A 19,704-nucleotide genomic window follows, 5' to 3' on the forward strand; every position below is an offset into this window, starting at 1 on the left:
TCTCTTGATGATTAATGAATGAAATGATGTGGATGATTTTACCAAAATGACAATGATGTACACAATTATTTTGCATTTTGAAAATTCATGATGTGCTACCACATTTACTGTTTGTCCTGTTCTTGAGCAAAACACTCAATAACTACAACATAACATTGAAAAACCTTAGATTTTCTGTTCACTCACAAATATTCAAAAAGCACTTTGTCTTTGCTTTTCTGAAGAAGTCTGAGTGCACTGTGAAACATGCAAGAGGGATGACCGCTGCACTTTAGTCTGTGGTTCAGCAGTACCTTTTTCAAATGGAAAATCTATCTACAGTATGTCTCTTAAGTGTCAAATGCCTATTAAGCCACAATTTCCTACACAAGACACTGACAAAATAACGCTAACAATATACTCAGCCCTGATATTATCAGGTGAAATTAACTTAAAACGTGCATTTTGTTTCAGCACCCATGTCGGCCAGAAAAGTATCAATAAATTAGTGCAGAAAGTTATGTATTTACGGACATTTAAATAGTGGCCCTATTAGTTTGTGATATTGTTAAAGGTCCCTCTTTGTACATCTTAGTCAGACATGTTTATAAACCAAACTTGATGTTTTTATGTATTTGTCAGACAAATACAAATATTAGATGCAATGTTTCAATCAGATTTGGACTTCATTATGAATCATAATTTTAAAAATATATATATTTACATCAAAGTATATAATATATAGACATACTAAAGATATATATTTGAAAATGTGGTGAAAGTGCAACGCTTTCAATGAACTGTCACTGTATTGCTGAATTATGTGGCTTTTTGGTTGGTGCTTGGAGCGAGTGATTTTAGTGCCTTTTAAACAGGATGCTTTGTATATTGCAATTGCATGACTGGATGATCAGGGGACACTCGTAAGCACCGCTGAATATATTGGTTAAGAAGGCTGCTCACTGTGTCGGTTGCCCTGCAGCTTCCGTGTAGTAAAATCATAAAAAGATTGTCTGGTGCTCAGGTGGAGAGACATCACTGGGAAGCTCCCTCTTGAGCAAAACGAACAAGTGCGCATGCGTGGAACATTCGATCACTGGTGGTGTAGCTAACGGCTAAGCTACGAGTCCAGCCAACATGGAGCGAAAAGGTAACCCTTTACACCGACACGCCGTACACTGTATGAGCAATGTTAGTCCGTGTGTGTGTGTTGACACTGCGGTTGATATTCCTCCGCGGTCACGAATGTAAAGTGTAGCCTTGCTGCATACATTCAGAGGGAGGTTTAATTGTAACGCGTCTGTCGCGCACTGTTGAGCTGGAGCTAGCTCTCTAGACATTAGCTTTAGCTTCAATGGGACATGTCAGGATTATGTAGCTGCGTTTAGCTTTTCAGCTATGTGCGTTAACACACAACAACCTAAAACACCGACAACATTATTCACTCGTCATTGTGTGAATAAGCCACTAGAGTGACAATAATTCATGTCAGACTATCGTTAACGTTACAGTCTTTTAGCAGGACTGTTACCTAGGTGGGTAGCTTAGTGATGTAAATTAACGTCAGACGGCGATTAGACAGATGCACCGTAATTGTGATTTAGACGTTGGTGGTTGCATATATGATATAATACAGTGCATAATGACCGGGTTTATGAGCTGCAGGATCAGGGTGAGGTTGTTATATCCTTTTCCTCAGACAGTGTCATCCTTTTTCTTGTCTTGAGTGTCAAGTAGACAACAAACGGCAGCCAGACAATGGCAAGGTAATTGGTCACTGGTTTCTTTTGACAGTTCTAGCACTCCAGGCGAGGAAGAAGAGGGGGAAAGCAAAGAAGACCAGCAAAAAGTGAGTTTTTTTTTTTTAAACCTCCATTTAAAGCGCCTCTTCATTTTGTACATACAGACATGCATTTTGTCAGTTCAGTCAGAGGTGGTTTATTGCAGTTTGACATGCACATGGTCCAGACGTTTAGATGTGAAACTGACACAAGGTGCATGCTTGCACTTTATTTTGGTCGTGCATGATCCAAAGATAAAGAGGTGTAAAACTAAGGTCAAGAACTCTGGGTTGGTTTCTATAGCTTTTAATTTTTGCACGAGGTTCATGTAAGCACATTTGCATTAATCAATTGTACAGTTATTTGAACAAGATATAGTAAATTGTAATCTGTGTAGAGTGTGCAGTATGCATTGCTGGAAATAAACCACACAAAAACTATATCCTATCATAACAAATGTTTATGAATTGTTGCATTAAGATTATGCAACATTTACGGCAGAAAATAGACTACTCAAGTGTTGATCTCCAATACTGATTGTTTTAGTGTACCTAACAGTTTACTAATCATGCTGTCAGTGGCATCCTCCAGAGTGTTGCATAACAGCCTGTGCTATATTTAATACCAGAGAATGAAGAAGCCCACATCAGCCCACCGAAGCATGGCATTTCAATGAAACAGCACTACTATTGCATGCAGATACTCACCTCCTGACAGCGTTATCTTCATGGCTGACACAGCCATGTCCATCAGGCAGAAGAATCATATGATACTAAGAGGCTAAAAATAACTTAAAACGGTACCGTTGCATGCCACAGTGAGTACCATATGTATAGAAAATAGTCACACTTGTGAAGGACATAGTGGACTGTCGGAGCTATAGTTCTGAATCAGCTGTCAGGATAAATATCAGTTTTGCCTCACTTGGAAAATGTACATGAGAACATCTTGATTATTACACACATAATTTATCACCCAAACTGATGACTACAAGCAAAAAATAGATACGCTCTCCCAAAATTGGAGCAGCGATGTATTTTTCTTTTCATAAAAATTTGACAGATTGGAGTTGTGTCTGGGGCTATACCTTTGGTTCCTCCCTGTCTTTATTATTCAATAGTCAGTGAAGAGCCGTGACTGACTATTATTACCAATTCTGATTGCTTCCTAAAAATGTGTTATTAATTACAAGAAATATCGCAATACAAGAATAGTCAATGCATTTTTTTTAATGGAAAAAACACCATTAAAAAGTCAACATTTAATTGAAATACATTAGTAATTGCAGCTGTTTGTTTTGTCATTGGTGCACAAGCATGCCTTTAAATCTCTGCTTCAAATAACTGTGTCAGGCATTAATAAGTAGGTTACATATTATGTGGAAACCAGCAGCTCATTTGTGAGACACTACTGACCGTTTAGGAATTTATTGGACTGTGATCTTAGCTCTCTTGGCTCCTGTGGTGATGAGCAGCCTTAATCTGCTCATGGAACAAGTAACATCAGGCTGTTTGGCTTTCAAGTTAATATTAGGAACTGTTGGCATACATGGATAATAGGATATTACACATAAATACACAAACAAAGTGCTCACATGCCAGTGTGATTTAAAAAAATGCACAAAAACGACTGAATATGTTTTTGTGTCCTGAGCTGTAAAAACGGATCCTTTTTCCTACACATTAGCTGTCTGCTATACTATATTGTGCTTGACTAAAACAACATAACTGTTTATTTTCAAGACTTGTATGACTTAATTAATAAAACTTCAAATGACAGATTAATTTGAGCACAGTTTTTCATACATTCCCTTTTTTCATGTGCTAAATGTCAAACATTAATTGTGTTTTTTTTTAGCTTCTAGGTCAATCTACAAAACATTGGGTTTTATTCTAAAAGCTCTTTTCTTAAAGCGAGTGCTTGGGTAGAGTGCGCGCAGTTAGACAGACACGTCTTATCACAATCCCGCGATGGCCACAGATACCAGATTGTTATCCTTTTTAATTTGTCTGAGCATTTGATTTATTGTTTGCTGTTGGGATGTAAAAAATATAACAAACTGTTTCTAAAATACATTCCTCGCCCCAAGCTTTAATATCTGGATTTTTGTTCAGTCTTCTATGACTTGCTCTAGATGTACTTTATCTCTTCCATCTGACAAACCGACATAATGGCAAAATAATTGAGCTTGGTAATTGCGTGACACACAGGCTTGTATCCTAATCTCTTTTTAATAATGATGCATATATTTTTTTCTTTTTTTAATGCAGCTGCAGTTTCTTTTACCCTGATCCTGGAAATGAGTTTTATATCTACACATACCGAGTGCTAAAGTCCTGATTCAACAGTGTTTTATATTTTCCCAAACAATGTAGTTGCACACTTAACCTAAAATAGGACTGCGTTAAGATTTAGTAAAGCCATTCTTATTCAGACGTGTTGAAAGCTGCATAGCTGTGCATTAAGAAAATATAGCCTCCAGCACAGATTTCTTATCAATGTCTTTATCTATATCTAGCTGGAAGGAGAAGTGCCAGTGTGGATCTGTTGTGGCAGGAAGGGTTTGACAACCTCTCTTAATCTACAGCATGAACAAGGTATAGACGTTCAAATGAAGCAGTTCAAAGGCGTGGTCCACCTGAAAAATGTTTTTATAACTCAAAAATAGCAGATGCATATTTATTTTAACACAAATCTCACAGATTATCTCTAGACGTTCCTAGCTAGATTTTTGAGCTGCTGTTGAATTTGAAAGTTATTCAGAATATATATAATTCTTAACGGTGTTTTTAGGGATCCACTCATTTATCGGCTGAACCTCGGTATTGGTATTAGCCTTGTTGACTACAATCAGCCTTATTGGCAAATAAGATGACAATCACCTGATGGCAATGGCCAACGTTTTTCTGTTGTGATGCATCAATTTTGGTTATTTGCAGTCGGACTCTGACATCAGTTACCAGCTGCTGATTTGGAGAAGAAGCCACGGGCTGGACATGACTCTGGCATAATGTAAAAGGGCAACGGGTGCCGTGCGCACATGTAAATGCACTGCATGGTTAATGGACTGCATTTATATATCGCTTTTCTAGTCTAAACGACTCAAAGCGCTTTACAACACAAGCCGGCATTTACCCATTCATGCACACGTTCATACACTGGTGACAGAGGCTACCGTACAAGGCTCATTAGGAGCGGTTAACATTCACACGCTCACTCACACACCAGAGCAATGTGTATCTTGCCCAAGGACACTTTGACAGGGAGTGAGGGGGCCAGGGATCAAACCACCAATCTGATTAGTGGACGACCGCTCTACTTCCTGTGCCCTGTGTGGTTTGCAAATAAAAGTGAAAGAAAAATGTGATTATCAAACTGTGTCGGAGAAAAATCAGTGACAAGAATGTTTTATTCTGTATGAAAAACACGAGGTGAAAGTTGGTGCTATTTATTGTTTCTAATAGCGTTTACATTTACATTGAAATCAAATGTATTGTTTCACAAAACAAATAGTTAGTATTGAAACATTCTTCTCATTGAGTAGGTGGTTGTATAGCAGAGAAAAAGGCTTTTGAAGCCAAATCTTTTCTTTTGAAAGAAGGTTATAATAAAAGTTGTTTCATACATTTGTATAGTTGAATTTGTACTGATTTTTTAAAGAGAGCGTAATGAAAAAGTTATAAATTTTTTATAATAAAAATAATAAAACGAGAGGGGAATAAATAACAACAAAATAATCGTTATTTTAAACATCGGTATAGAATTCCAGAATTTCACAATCGGTGGATCCCGTGGTGTTTAACATAAATTAAAATGAAAAGTGTAGATACATTCAAAGGGTTAGAGCAGGACAGATACTGTCAAACCAACAATACTTTAACGCAGTTGCACCAATGCTCACGATGTAATTCCCAGGTGACATCAGTCAAATTAATTAAAGGTCTAGTGTCTGGCCAGTACAGCTGTCCTATGAGAATAATGCCAACTGCTGCGCTATTGTTTTGTCTTGCAAACCTGTAATTGTTAGGTAGGATTTGGGTGTGATTACATTCATGGGGTGGTGGCTAATGACAGTTACTTGTTAACAAACTCGGTAAAAATAGAACCTTTCTATTATCATTGTGAGACATTTGTTGAATCTCAATGCATTTATATAATTAAATGACAGGTAATTGGTCAAAAGTGCTGTGAAGGTTAATACTTTTAAGATTTCTGTTCCCATGCAGGAGAGAATATATCAGGGACTCTGTTTCTAATGAAGTCTGTGATGGTTTGTGTGCATGTCTTTGTCCATCAGGCAGCCAGTCAATCCCAGAGCTCGACAGCATCTCCAGCAAGAAGCCTCGCCTCAGGAACCCGAGGAACCTGAGGAGATCCTCGGCTCTGATGATGAGGAGCAGGAGGACCCCAACGACTACTGCAAAGGCGAGTCCCATCCTATTCAATATTTTTACCTTCACGCTATAACCCAGTTATTGTGAATAACCAGCTTTTAACATTGAACATTTATTGTCTTAATTTAACTAAGATTACCTGAACACTGTGAACTGTTCAGTCAACGTGCATTTTCTCCTCCTCCAGGTGGCTACCACCATGTGAAAGTAGGAGACCTTTACAACGGAAAATACCATGTTATCCGGAAACTGGGCTGGGGACACTTCTCCACCGTGTGGCTCGCCTGGGACATCCAGTACGAGAAAAAGTTTACTGCATATTCTTACTGCACTGTTTAGTTTTTGAAGCCTGAAGTTGGATACAGATTCAGTAGCAGCTGTCTCTGAGACTGTTGTGGTAGGACCTTGTACGATGCTTCCTGTTAGCGAACATTACTTGCTCTGTGGTTGCAGGGTGAAGAGGTTTGTTGCAATGAAGGTGGTGAAGAGCGCGGAGCACTACACGGAGACAGCGGTGGATGAGATCAAACTCCTCAGATCTGTGAGTAGATGAGTTCAATGCACACAGAAGGTTTTGTGAGTTGAAATCAGGAAGGACAGTAAATCTTCCAGGATCTTTCTCACAGGGAAAACCTTTACAGACCTTACATAATGTGTGACTTCACACACACAGTACTGTGTAACAACATTAGGCATGTTATGTATGTTATAGTATAACGTGACTATAGATAATGCCGATCCTGCATTGGTCCAGTCTAACATTAGTGAGTGTAAATCCTGATTGTTTGGATTGCGTTGTTCTGTTTCTTTGTTCCCAGGTTAGAAACTCAGACCCCAATGATCCTAACCGGGAGATGGTGGTCCAGATGGTTGACGACTTCAAGATCTCCGGTATCAATGGAACCCGTATCCTTTAGAGCCAGATATTGTTAATGCTTCCTGGATTCTTTTTATGATGTGATCTGTTTAATTGCTTGCTACTGGAAAGACTAAAGCATGTTAATTCTTTGAAAAATACTTTGAGAAGGAGAGGATCATTCTTTTCCTTGGTGTCAAATTTAGCTGCAAGTAACAAAGTAAACAACAGCTGATGGGTGTACTCAATGGAAACTTGTGTCCCAAACAGACTTCCAGCTATCACAACACTTTGGCTGACTAAGCTCACCTGAAGGCCACAGGGAGAGCTGCAGCTGTAACATGACACTCTAACAGCGCTGTAGTGTTTGCACTCCTTTGACCCATTTATTTTTTCCAGAGTAAATAATGCTAATAACCTTCTCAATGTGTTGAGTACATTGTTTTCTTCTGTTGTATTATCTTAACTGCTGTGATCTTCAGATGTCTGCATGGTGTTTGAGGTGTTGGGGCATCACCTATTAAAGTGGATAATAAAGTCTAATTACCAGGGGCTGCCCCTGCCGTGTGTGAAGAGCATCATAAGACAGGTAACATTAGACCCACAGTGTCACTCCTTTTGTGTGCCTCCTGATTCAGGTTCAGTTGTAGCTTCCACTTGATAATGAGCCACTTGATAATTAGCCAACCAAAGGAGATCTAGAGAAAAGGATATTGAAATATTTAAAAAGTGTTTATTTCTGTTCAATACAGTTAAATGTCTCCAATTTCAATTAATTATTTTCCAGGTACTCCAAGGTCTTGACTATTTGCACACAAAGTGTCAGATCATCCACACGGACATCAAGCCGGAGAATATCCTGATGAGTGTTGATGAGCCTTATGTCCGGAAGCTTGCAGCTGAAGCCACAGAGTGGCAGAGGGCCGGGGCGCCTCCTCCCTCCGGTTCAGCAAGTATGAGACCAACATATTTTCACATTCACTCATGAGCTCAGTTTGGTAACAGTATGTACTCATCTGATATTCTCTTTTCAGTAAGCACAGCGCCAGCTCCAAAACAGGTACAACCCTTTTTACTTTTTGCTTTTTGCATTGGACATCAGCCTCCCACACATTTACAGCAGTCCTACAGATATGCAAATATCCATGACAGCTATTTTTGTTTTTTATTTTCATCTCTGACAGACGGTAAAAATGTCCAAGAACAAGAAGAAGAAGTTAAAAAAGAAGCAGAAGCGTCAGGCGGAGCAGCTGGAAAAGTGCATACTTGACCTGGAGGAAATGGAAAAGACCACAGAGACACGAGAGGATGAAGAGGATGAAGATGAAGACCCACAGTCTCCAATGGGACGGGCCTGCGCTCCTCTCAGACAGGTGTCTGTTCTGGAGCTAGGAAATGAGGAAACGGAGGGTAAGAAGCCAACATCACAGGAGTTGTGCTTCTTAAATTTGGATCGCTATTGGTTGTGAGACAATAATAAAATCATCTGTCTTTTCCTCATACTTTCAGAGAGCAGTGTGAATGCAGATCTCATGAGGGTGGGACCAGAGGGGCTGTTGGAGGTTAACTGTAATGGCCATGTGGAGGCGGAACGGAGGAAGTCTCAGTTGAGGGACGAAGACCAACACAATGGCAATACAGAGCCCACAGAGGAATGTGCCAGTCAGGAGGAACGACACGAGGAGTCCCCTGTTCACTTCATCTGCAACGGTGTGGACTCTGCAGATCTCAAAGAGTTAGACACTGAGACTGAAGGCAGGGGCGCTCGCAGCAGTGGATTCACTGAGAGACGCCTTCATGCTGGGCTGGAGGACGGAGAGCTGGAACAAAGCATTTTGCAGGAGGAGGGTGAGGACGGGCCCGAAAGCCTGGACGGTCAGTCATTACATCTACTAACTGCATAGATATTGTTTTGGTAGCTGTTTGCTTTGGCTGGGCTGCTTCGGAAGTTTAATAAAGGCTCAGCCATGTAAACTTTGAAATATTGATTGTTAGATTGTTAGTCCATTCTTATTTCTCCGTCTCTCTCCCTGCTCTGATGTAGGTAAACTAACAGCAGGATCCCTGCTAGTTAACCCCCTTGAGCCACTCAACTCAGACAAGATCAAGGTCAAGATTGCAGACTTGGGAAATGCCTGCTGGGTGGTGAGTAGCTAATGACCTGAGGGATTTCCTGATTAGGGACACTTGCAGTGTCATCTAGATACTAAAATAGAAATACTTTAATCTTCCAGCCCTTTGTTTAAGTTGTTGTTGCTCTCTGTCTCTCTGTCTCTCTGTCTCTCTCTGTCTCTCTGTCTCTCTGTCTCTCTCTGTCTCTCTCTGTCTCTCTGTCTCTCTCTGTCTCTCTCTGTCTCTCTGTCTCACACACAGCACAAGCACTTTACAGAAGACATCCAGACACGGCAGTACAGGTCCTTAGAGGTGCTCATTGGTGCTGGATACAGCACACCTGCTGATGTATGGAGCACAGCCTGCATGGTGAGAGATTGCACTGATAATCAACTATCGCACTGTGTCAAAACATAAGAAAACAAATCATAGTCCGGTGTACTTTGAAGTGTTATGAGAGTGTAGCAGGTAGTGTGAGGGATTAAATATATCCCTTCATACAGAGTCTTTTCCTGTGTTTATGATGGTTGTGTTGTCTTCTCAGGCCTTTGAGCTCGCCACAGGGGACTACTTGTTTGAACCACATTCTGGGGAAGATTATTCCAGGGATGAAGGTATTGCTGGGTCTCCTCTTCCTTTTATGCAGCTAAAACTGCATAGCATTATTCATTAGTGCTATATTTAGTAGTATTTCTGAAATATATGCTTAACTGGTAAGACACATTCATTATTGGTTAGGGATGTACCGAATAGTACTAAGCTTCAAAGCTTCATACATAACGTAGACATTCAAATCTGGGCTCAAACCCAGTATTTCTGCACATTTGCAGATAAAGATTAGGCTACACTAATATTATTGTTATACTATTTGTAGAATTTGGATTCCACTGGTGGCGGCTGGGATTGTTTCTGACTCCTGTGATCCAAACATTTCCAATAACTCCAGAGTGTTGTAAAGTCCAAATGTATTAAAAAAAGATTGATGTAATAATGTCCAAAAAGCACAACACGTTTTTATCTAACATAATGTTTCAATCTATATTTGTTGGCGTTTAGCCTTTTAAAAAAAATCTACATTTTCACTGCAGTCAAAAAGCGGCTCTCTCTTAATTTAATCAAAAACAAAATTTACAAAAAAAAAGACATTCGGTACAGCCCTAGTATTGGTGGTAACCTTTAACAGTTATTGCTACTGTGAAGTGCTGTGATGTTTTTCTTGTGAAATTGGCCCTCGTTGGTGTTTTATTGTAATTAAAAATTGACTAAATATCCTCACATCTAATGAGAGTTACACAGTAAGCATGGCAAGTTTGGACCTTCACTCCAAGCTATTGTGCAGTTTGCATAATAAGTTGCAGTGCACTTTACTTAATATTCCCCAGTGTTAACACTTAAATTAGTTACTCTATTACAGTGATTTCTAATGGTTTCAAATTCAGTAGAAATGTAGATGTGAATCATGCACCAACATTCCTGTGTTTATTTCCTCTCTAACACCTCAAACCACACTTTTACTGCACTGGAGACGGGGCCATCTCTCATTTCATCTCTTCCTCACTCACTCTCCATGTGTCATAGTTCTCATCCTTATGCTTTCTTTATGTTGATGTTGGCCGGATGCTTAGCTTGATGTTTCTGTACTGACTTGATCTTGCTGCGGCATGTCGGGTATGATTCACCCTTTAGTTTATTGCCACATGCCCCGCAGATGTGAATCTGCTTTCTCACCTAACAGTACATGAACTCACATTCTTCCACAGCTTGTTGTTGTTTTTATTTTTTATTTTTTTTACTAATCACTCATCCTGTATCAGAATTAGTTGTACTAGTTTTAGTGTGCATGTTTTTGATGGCTGTGCTTTATGCCTTATTTTTAGTCTGATTCAATCTCCACGGTTTGTTTTCCTAAATGAAAGTGAATGGCTATATGTGTTCAAAAAAATATGAAATATGAATATAGGCTTCCCATACATTTTTTGTCATATGAGGCTGTCATCATCCATTGTTCCTAATGCACTGTTCCACGTGGCTGTTTGCCATCTCTCTCCTATCCCCACTCCCATTTTCAATCTCCTCCTCTCTCCAAACTGTTACCCTCTGACTTTCTATTTCTACTCCTCTGATGTGCCTCATTTCCAGACCATCTTGCTCTCATGATTGAGTTGCTCGGTAAAATCCCTCGTCACTATGCTCTGAGTGGGAAATACTCACAGGAATACTTCACCAAGAGAGGTACGCTACCCCTCTGTCTGTGGCTCGCTCTGGGAAAGGTGGATGGGAGGTGAAGGGGGAAGGTTCTTGTCAGCACTCCTTCCAAAGTGGTTGTCGTGTAAAAGGCCAATGGAGAAAAAATTATGAATACAGACCAATAAATGTAACTTTAAACAGGGCCATCAGACATTGATTCAAGTGTCAGTAGTTCTGCCAAAGATTGTCTGGCAGAAGTACACTCAGAAACTCCTTAGTTGTAGCCAGATGGCTTGGCTGCATTGAACCTTGAAGTGGGAATTCTATTATATTCCATGGTAGTCAAATGCATTTAACTTGCAGTGTTTCCCTTTATTACAGTGAAGTGTATATGATATGAGCTTCAGAATATAAAGTGGCATCAAAAAGTGCAAGTGTTTATAAGTGCGTACATCAAAAAGTGCAAGTGTTTATAAGTGCGTACAGCACTGTTATAATTATGGAAGAGTAAAAATATCTGATCCATAAGGGATCCCTGCCCTGAAATAGTTTTGGCATCTCAGGCAGTCGGTCATGTTCTGCACGGCCCGTTAGAGGGTTTTAATCTGAATCCAAGTCTCTATCCTTGGAAAACCTCCCAGCTGCCATTCACTATGGCACAGATTCTTGGTCAACCTTTGTAATGATATAGTGTGCTGATTTATTTAATTTAAAAAGTAGTGTTCAAAGTGTGAGGAAATTGTCAGGACCTTTATGTTAAAACACACACATGAGGATGAAGCTGGTGTATGAGATGTTGAAAAACCCTACCATAACTTAATATGAACAACTGAAGGTGTTTTCTTTAAGATTGAAGTACATACTTATCAATTAAAGAATACAGATTTCAGAAAGACTATTTATTCCACACATGTTTGTGGCATCTGAAAAATGGGAATTTTGTTAGTATCAGGTCCAGTGTAAACTGGAAAGGTTTAAGAACCTTACAGCTCTGGTAATGTCTGGTGGCCATGTTGGATTTCTAACTGTAGATCAGTGCACCTCAACCTCTGCGACAATCTGGCCCATATATATATAGATATATATATCTATCTATAGATAGATAGATGTGTGCTGTCAGCTGACCTCTCTCTTCCTCAGCCATCCACCTACACTCAGAGTGGGCCTGTGACTGGGACACTGTCTGACGAATCTGTTGTGTGTCTTGTCTGTGTTGTCCCTCTCCTCTTTGCAATCGTCTGCTGTGTAGACCATATAGCGCTGATCATTGAGCTGCTGGGGAGTGTCCCACGCAAACTCATAATGACCGGCAAATATTCCAAGGATTTTTTCACCAAGAAAGGTAAAACAAAGAAGCATCAGTGTCAAAATCAAAGAAGGTTTTCTGCCTGCCTGTCGATAAGTTCAGAGCCGCTATATATATATTTTCACACATGTGTGAAATGTTGATGTTTTTTCCCTTACACTTTTATTGTGAAGACATTTCCAACATTTGATATTATTATTCAAAAGAAGTACCATACATCGACAGTTAATACAATACAAATATTTAATGTATTTAATTTCTAGCTGTTTTCTATATGTTTTCACAGACTTAGATACCTGGTAGTCGGGAATTTACTCATGGGAAATTGTTGTGCTGTATTGCTGCATGGCTCTCTGATGCAGCGCTGTCTGTTGGTCTACAGGTGATTTGAAACACATCACCAAGCTGAAGCCATGGGGCCTGCTGGAGGTGCTGGTCGACAAGTACGAGTGGCCCCGTGAAGAAGCCGAGTGCTTCACTGACTTCCTGCTTCCCATGCTGGAGCTGGTCCCAGAGAAGAGAGCCACGGCCTCAGAGTGCTTGCGCCACCCCTGGCTCACCCTCTAGTGGAGACCTCCAGCCATTGCACCTCCCCTCCCCCCACTCTCTCCAGAGACTGCAACAGATCACTTTCCAGTTTGGGCATATCAGATGAATATTTATTTCTCTTTTTTTTTTCTTTCGTTGTTTTGGATTTCTTATGTTCTTGTTATTGAACTAATGCTTCTGTGTATGTTTGCTTTGTATTTGTTGGTTCTTCTCTCGGTGTGATGACGTCCGGAATTCAGTGGATAATATTACTTTGTGCTCATGTTGGCTCCAACCTGCTGTGCTCCGTTCACCCACCCAACTAAGCAATCCTGTTATTGTACTGCTAGTGACTCATCCTTGTTTGTTACACTCCTGCACTAAAACCCAAACAAATTAAGGATATGTAGCCTCTCATTTTGTCCCCTTTTAAAGGATTTGCTATCACTTTTTTTCTCGTGCATTTTCATTAGTGCTGTGTTTTTTTTATGGATTATTTGATCTTATATTACACATGCAAGGTATACATTTTGTATTTGTAAAGTAGGCTTAGGAAGTTGCACACTGGGCTGACAGTTACACTGACTGTGTTAATGTTCACGGTATTTCTCCAGACAGAGATTCTTACTGAGACATCAACTGTCTGATAATGTAGGTCATCTTATTTAGCCATAACAAATCCGTTGTCACCTGGTACTTAGTATGGTTAGTCAATTATGATAAATGAGAACTTTCATTCTCATGGGAGGCTGGTATTCTCATACAACTATTACAATTCAGGAATATAATGTTTTAATGGTTTCAACAAGACGACATGTTAAGAAGCCCAATTTAAAGGAACAAAAGTGAAAATAAACTGTATATATCTGTACCAAAGAGTTTGCCTTTATGTATATTACAGTTATGTACAGTTTTTAACAAATCTTATATCTTAGCTAAAATTATTTAGCTGGGTAGCCGTGTTTTAATAAAGCGTTTGGGAGATGTGTTCGAGTTCAGTTGTATGTATGGCCAACTGTTCAACTATGTCACTGTTTTTACCATAGACGTGGTGAGATCTGATGTTATGTAATGGTGTCCCAAATTGATCATATCAAAGTAACCTGTGCATTGAGTGTAGGTTAAAAACAACATTTACATCAGTGTCAGATTCAAGAACATAGACTTGTAAACTGTCAATTTACACACCATACAATAAAAACAGATGTTCATACAATACAAAGTGACTGTGTCGAGCTTGTTTATTAGCTGTTTGACATCAAGTACAGCATTAAAACTCAGCAGTCTGGTTTGTGGAGCAGTAAACTCACTGCTACATTTCAATAATCAAAAAGTCCTACAGCTGCTGTAGTCAGGTGAACAGTTTGACTTAAACTACATCTTGACATTTCAAGCTGCTTGTTCAGAATCTGCATCTCACTGCCATCCTGAAGGTTCATCAGGGGTTTTCTGTAAAAGAAGGAAAACACTTTTATTTAATGGCTTTAAGACACTGTTGCCTCCTTATTGAGTTACAACTGACTCACATTACTTACCAATTCAGCTAATATTGAGAAAGGTGTGCTAAGATTTGGGTTTTACCAACATTTTAGAGTTTTGTTTTTTTAATCCCTAAATAAAACTGTAAATTGGAGTATTTATATGTAGTATATGATCATTCCCTGATCATTGTGGAAACACCAGATTTTCTCCATAAGTGCAAGTAGAAAAGTAAAAGGAGAGAGTAATATCAATAACATCACATCACAGTATGAAAAGCACAGGTGTAACAAATGTAATGAATGATGGCTGAATTCCTTTTAGCTGCTTCAGCAGGCTCACCCTGACTGTGATGCTCACTGACAACATACACCTGGGATTTTCCTTCTATGACAAGTCAAACTGTCTGCTGTGGACATTTACATACATTAACTCAAGTACTGTACTTAAGTACACTTTAAGGTACTTGTACTATACTTCAGTATTTCCATTTTATGCAACTTTATACTTCTACTCCACTACATCTCAGAGGGAAATATGGTACTTTTTACTGCATTTTATTTGACAACTTTAGTTACTTTGCAGATTCAGATTATAAATACAACATATAAATCAACTGATGCATTATTATGGATTCTGCCAACCATCTGTATATAAAGTAATTACAATGAGCTCCATCTTTACCAGCTGCAACATTAAAGTGATGGACACATGAATGCATCAATAATTAGATCCAATAATATAAAATATATTCTGAAATCGGCCGTTCTTCATAGTGAGTATTTTTACTTTTGGTACTTTAAGTGTATTTTAATACCAATACTTAAGTAATTTACTTGAGTAAGATTTTAAATGCAGGAATTTAACTTGTAACAGTGGTTTTCTACACTGTGAAAGTAAAAGATCAAAGTATGTCTTCCATCTCTGAAAAAAGGGCCTACAACCAGCATTCAGACTCCCCAAACCAAGCTCAAGAGTAGAGACGGTTACCTCCGTGCTTTGGTCCACAACCCACAACCTTCATCTGTTTGCATTACCTGCTCCTCCCTCCACCTCAAAGTCGTCCGGCAGCAGTTTGTCCTGCCGGTTGCCGAGGGTGAAGGACAGCAGTGCCAGGATGAGGGCGTCCAGGATGCTGATGATGGCCAGGATGTAGGCCCAGCGCACCGTGCAGTTCCCCAGGCTGTACTTATCTGTCCTCTGGCCACACATCCTCTTCACCTCCGGAGAGTCCCAGCCGTCCGGGTAGATCATGCAGCCCATCACCATCAACGCGGCTGCGGGGGTGGAGCCTTGCCATAATTACCCCTTGTGTGCTCTTACTTTGAGAAATTGTTTTTGGGAGGTTCTTCTGAACTCCCAGCGCAGAATAAGGCAAAATGTACCCAATAAAGTGCAAAGTTCATTTATTTATGTTGCAACAGCAAAGCATGCTCAGTGGGGCTGCTCGTATGAATTACTGTTGTGAAAGTGCTTAAATGTTAAATGCTCTTCATCTGCTAAAGTGTCCTCTGGGCTTTTGCCACAGTTACTGTAAGAATTTAGAGTCATTTCTGAATTTTGAGGTATTTCCATTTTATGTGACTTTGTAGTTTATACGTTCCTACACTTCAGAGGGAACCTTTTACTCCACTGCATTTACTAGTAGTTACCTTTGCATTAAACATATTGGTTTGTGACCCCATTAATCATCTCCCCTCACAGATTTATATGGTGACCCTTTGGAGGGGCCCGATCCCTGGGTTGGAAACCATTTAAAGAAACTACCTGACTGTAGCTGAATGCTGCTTACACATTGCTACATCAGTATTACAATTGTAATATATGATAATATATCAGTCACAGGGGACAGTTTACTGCAGAACGAGTACTTTTACTTTTTATCTGAAGAATATTTTGTATATATTGTATATTATATATGACCAGTTTCCTCGTCCCGTCTGTGTTTTAGGTGTGAGTTTAGATCAGTTAACAACAGCAACACCTGATCTTGTTACATGTAACCAATCTCTCCATCAGAGGTGTCAGAGTGTCAGAGTCTGAAACTGGATCCGTTATTGGCTTCCATAGTGAAGAACAGCACGTCCAGCACAAACACACACCTCGTCTGAAACCAGAGAGGTGCGAAGAGGAGTTCATCACCTCACACTCATAAGAGAGGTCTCACTCATCCTTCAGACCCACGGCTGCTTTTCAGAGTTTTGTTATCCAGGTGCTGATCTTTGGTAAAGATTTGAAAGGTTTTGTGTACCTTCCTGACAAAATCTAAAAATGATCTGGTCTTTATTTGGATTTATTTAGATGCTGACAATAAAGCAACTATGGTTTATATACATATATATATATATATATATATATATATATATATATATATATATATATATATATACAGTATGTATGTAGTTTTAGCTATATGTATGCATGTATGTATGTATGTATGTATGTATGTATGTATGTATGTATGTATGTATGTATGTATGTATGTATGTATATAATGTGGATGTATGTTCTTTTGTGATACTACAGAATCAAATTATTAATACAAATTATTGCCTAATCAACACATAATTTATCATCTATTATTAAAGGTTAATATAAAACTGTATTGATCCTTTGGTGAAATTCACAAGCTAAGTAAACAGAAGTACCACATTACATTCATTAATTACTAATAATTCTATAATATAATATATATTATTCTGAAATGGGCTGTAGTGTATAATAAGTACTTTTACGTTTGGTATATATTTTGAGTATTTCTACACAGTATTATTGCTATTTTTACTGAAGTAAAAGTAAAAGTAAAAGATCTTCTTGAGCACTTCGTCCACTACTGATTATTAGTCTTTATTACTACTAGAGTTGAATCTAGTTCTAACTACTTATTATCCTGTTGGGTACTAATAACTACTTGTCATATTTTATACATTGACACAAATGTTAAGCAGCAACTAACTATGACGGCCAAACAAATGTAGGGCAGTGACATTAACCTCCTAAATGTAGTGCAGTATAAAGTACCTTCCTTACCTGAGGCCAACTGCATCCATGCGCAGATCTTGTAGACGTTGCCGGCGTTGCAGAAGAAGAACAAGCTGAAGCAGACCATCGTGGCGACGATCAGCAGCGTGGAGGTCCCCACGAAGAACATGGCGGTCCTGAAGGCCGGAGAAGGGATGGAGCTGAAGTCCAGCACGCTGCCCTTGCAGGTGAGCTCCGAGGTGAGCGCGTTGCCGATGCAGTAGTGAAAGAGGCCGAAGTAACCGGCCTGCGGCGTGTTGACGCTGTCCCCGATCCAGTAGGGCTGGATGAAGACCACCATGGTGATGATGACGAAGCAGATGGTGAACACGGCCCACATGACGCCGATGGCTCGAGAGTTTCTCACATAGTTGGTGTGGTAGATTTTAGCAGCCTCCTGGGCTGGAAGCAGGTCCATGTTAGCGAGCTTTTCTTAAATATCTATCTCCTCATGTAAATATTCTTCTCTGAATCTAAACATTTTTCCTACAAGTTTTTAAACTCAATCGTCATGTCGCGAGTCTTTAAACTCGTCACATCACACAAACTCACACAAACACACTTGCTGCTGTGGCTGCTTTGCATTGAAAGACCTGGCTCAGGATTCAGCACCCTGGACAGCACCCTCACCTCTCTAATTAATGACGTTGTTCTGACGTCAGAGATTGAGTAACCAAATACTTTCTTTACAGTAATTAGTTTTTTTGTGATGTGCAAAAATAGTGACTTATTTATATAAGAATAATGACAAACACTGGATTTGTCTTTTTTTCTTAAAGAAAAATGTTGTTTGGGACATTTCTGGGCATCAACAAAGAGCCTTTGGGCCACATACGGGTGTGTAACCCATAAGCAAGAAGCAGGTTGCTAACTGATCACCAACAAATCAAGATACATCAAGTATTGTATTTTTACATTCTCACTGCAGTTTTACTGCATTTGCTTTAGTTTCTTCATTCTATTCTTTTTTTTAAACGTCATAATGTGATATTTAGTGGATTTTGCCTGACAGTTTCCTGAGGTTTATGGATGATGCACAGAAAGCTTAAAATAAAGGTCTGCAGATATCAAATTCAATATCCTTCTTATAAGAGAATTGCTTATCTGGAAACTTACTGTCAGTCACAGGAACACAATAAACAATCTCACATGGACAGGTTTAGAGATTTTCATTATTTCTGCAGAGTGTTGGGAGTTCAGCAACACTGAAGTCTGAGTCTGTAGAGGCTTAGAAATGGCACAGATGTGAAAAACCTGACATATGTGGGCAGTTTCATATCAAACTTGTGTTTTCCAAAGCCAGCTGGTCTGTGATGCTTCATACCAAAGCAAGGATCCATCTCTCTCAGTCACTTTTTTCCATTTAAATTGCCCCTCTGTGAGCTGATATGTGATTAGTGTGATAAGTAATTTCTCAGTCTTAACTGCTGGTGTGTTAGTTTTTATAACACTAACTGTGTCCAGTTAAATAACAACCACACGTATGGTTTCACTCCTTGTACGTTCTTTTTTGTGCCATATTCAGTTAGGGATGACAACCCTGGCGTGAGGCTGACAGGGGGCAGCCGGAAAGAGCATGCCACCATCTGGACCCTTCACCCTGCAGTCAGTGTTCATAACAAGGAGCTTGAGGGCCTACTACGTGACACTCTGGCATGTGTACGGAAAAGCATTCAGGGATGAGCGGTTGTCCCGCGCCTCCACAGGCTCCCTGATGGCTCCCTGCAGCTCAGGGGAGACAATCAGATGCCGGTGAGGCGTAGCAGTGAGGGAAACATGACAGAGAGAGAGAGAGAGGAGGATGAGATGAAGAGGAGACGTCACAGCTTAAATAAATAGACTAATCAAACTCTGTCTGTGGTTTGATGGAGGAAACATGTAGGGGAGCTTTTGAGTGCTGCTCTAAGAAGTATCCATGATACATCTGACAGCCCGTTCATCTCATCAAGATTTCAGTCAAGCTGTTTCTTCAGAGATGCCTTGAAGAGGAGAGGTGGTGCAAGCATCTTTGTGGAAAACATAGCAGAAGACGGACATTTGCTTCAAGGTTTCCTGCACACA

At 39.7% G+C, this 19,704-nt stretch overlaps 2 protein-coding genes across 3 annotated transcripts; one reads left to right on the forward strand and one right to left on the reverse strand.

Annotated features, from left to right (window-relative positions):
* The first annotated feature begins 943 nt into the window (after positions 1-943).
* On the forward strand, positions 944-14,130 carry srpk1a (SRSF protein kinase 1a). Of its 2 annotated transcripts, none has more exons than XM_029435735.1 (16): positions 944-1,129; positions 1,774-1,828; positions 6,058-6,185; positions 6,342-6,450; positions 6,608-6,695; positions 6,973-7,060; positions 7,493-7,599; positions 7,798-7,963; positions 8,045-8,070; positions 8,195-8,420; positions 8,520-8,885; positions 9,055-9,155; positions 9,384-9,491; positions 9,667-9,736; positions 12,559-12,651; positions 12,998-14,130. In XM_029435735.1, the coding sequence occupies exons 1-16, from the start codon at positions 1,117-1,119 to the stop codon at positions 13,180-13,182; spliced, it is 1,929 nt and encodes a 642-aa protein (XP_029291595.1). In that variant the 5' UTR covers positions 944-1,116; the 3' UTR covers positions 13,183-14,130. The 2 variants fall into 2 exon arrangements, with proteins under 2 accessions (XP_029291595.1, XP_029291594.1); XM_029435734.1 differs by lacking the exon at positions 12,559-12,651 and adding an exon at positions 11,262-11,354 and having other exon boundaries at positions 949-1,129.
* Positions 14,131-15,642: 1,512 nt separating this feature from the next.
* On the reverse strand, positions 15,643-18,064 carry lhfpl5b (LHFPL tetraspan subfamily member 5b). The gene is made up of 2 exons (XM_029435927.1): positions 17,653-18,064; positions 15,643-15,899 (listed from the first exon to the last, which is right to left on the reverse strand). The coding sequence occupies exons 1-2, from the start codon at positions 18,059-18,061 to the stop codon at positions 15,643-15,645; spliced, it is 666 nt and encodes a 221-aa protein (XP_029291787.1). The 5' UTR covers positions 18,062-18,064.
* Between the last annotated feature and the right edge of the window lie 1,640 nt (positions 18,065-19,704).

This window comes from Cottoperca gobio, chromosome 7 (genome assembly GCF_900634415.1).
Source record: "Cottoperca gobio chromosome 7, fCotGob3.1, whole genome shotgun sequence".
NCBI lineage: Eukaryota > Metazoa > Chordata > Actinopteri > Perciformes > Bovichtidae > Cottoperca > Cottoperca gobio.

Coding starts and splice junctions, on each gene's coding strand:
- srpk1a (XM_029435735.1), top strand. Junction 9,156..9,383: donor TGGGAAATGCCTGCTGGGTG/GTGAGTAGCTAA, acceptor TCTCACACACAG/CACAAGCACTTTACAGAAGA. Junction 9,737..12,558: donor AGATTATTCCAGGGATGAAG/GTATTGCTGGGT, acceptor TCTGCTGTGTAG/ACCATATAGCGCTGATCATT.
- lhfpl5b (XM_029435927.1), bottom strand. CDS start 18,061: ATGGACCTGCTTCCAGCCCAGGAGGCTGCTAAAATCTACCACACCAAC. Junction 15,900..17,652: donor ATGGATGCAGTTGGCCTCAG/GTAAGGAAGGTA, acceptor CCACCCCCGCAG/CCGCGTTGATGGTGATGGGC.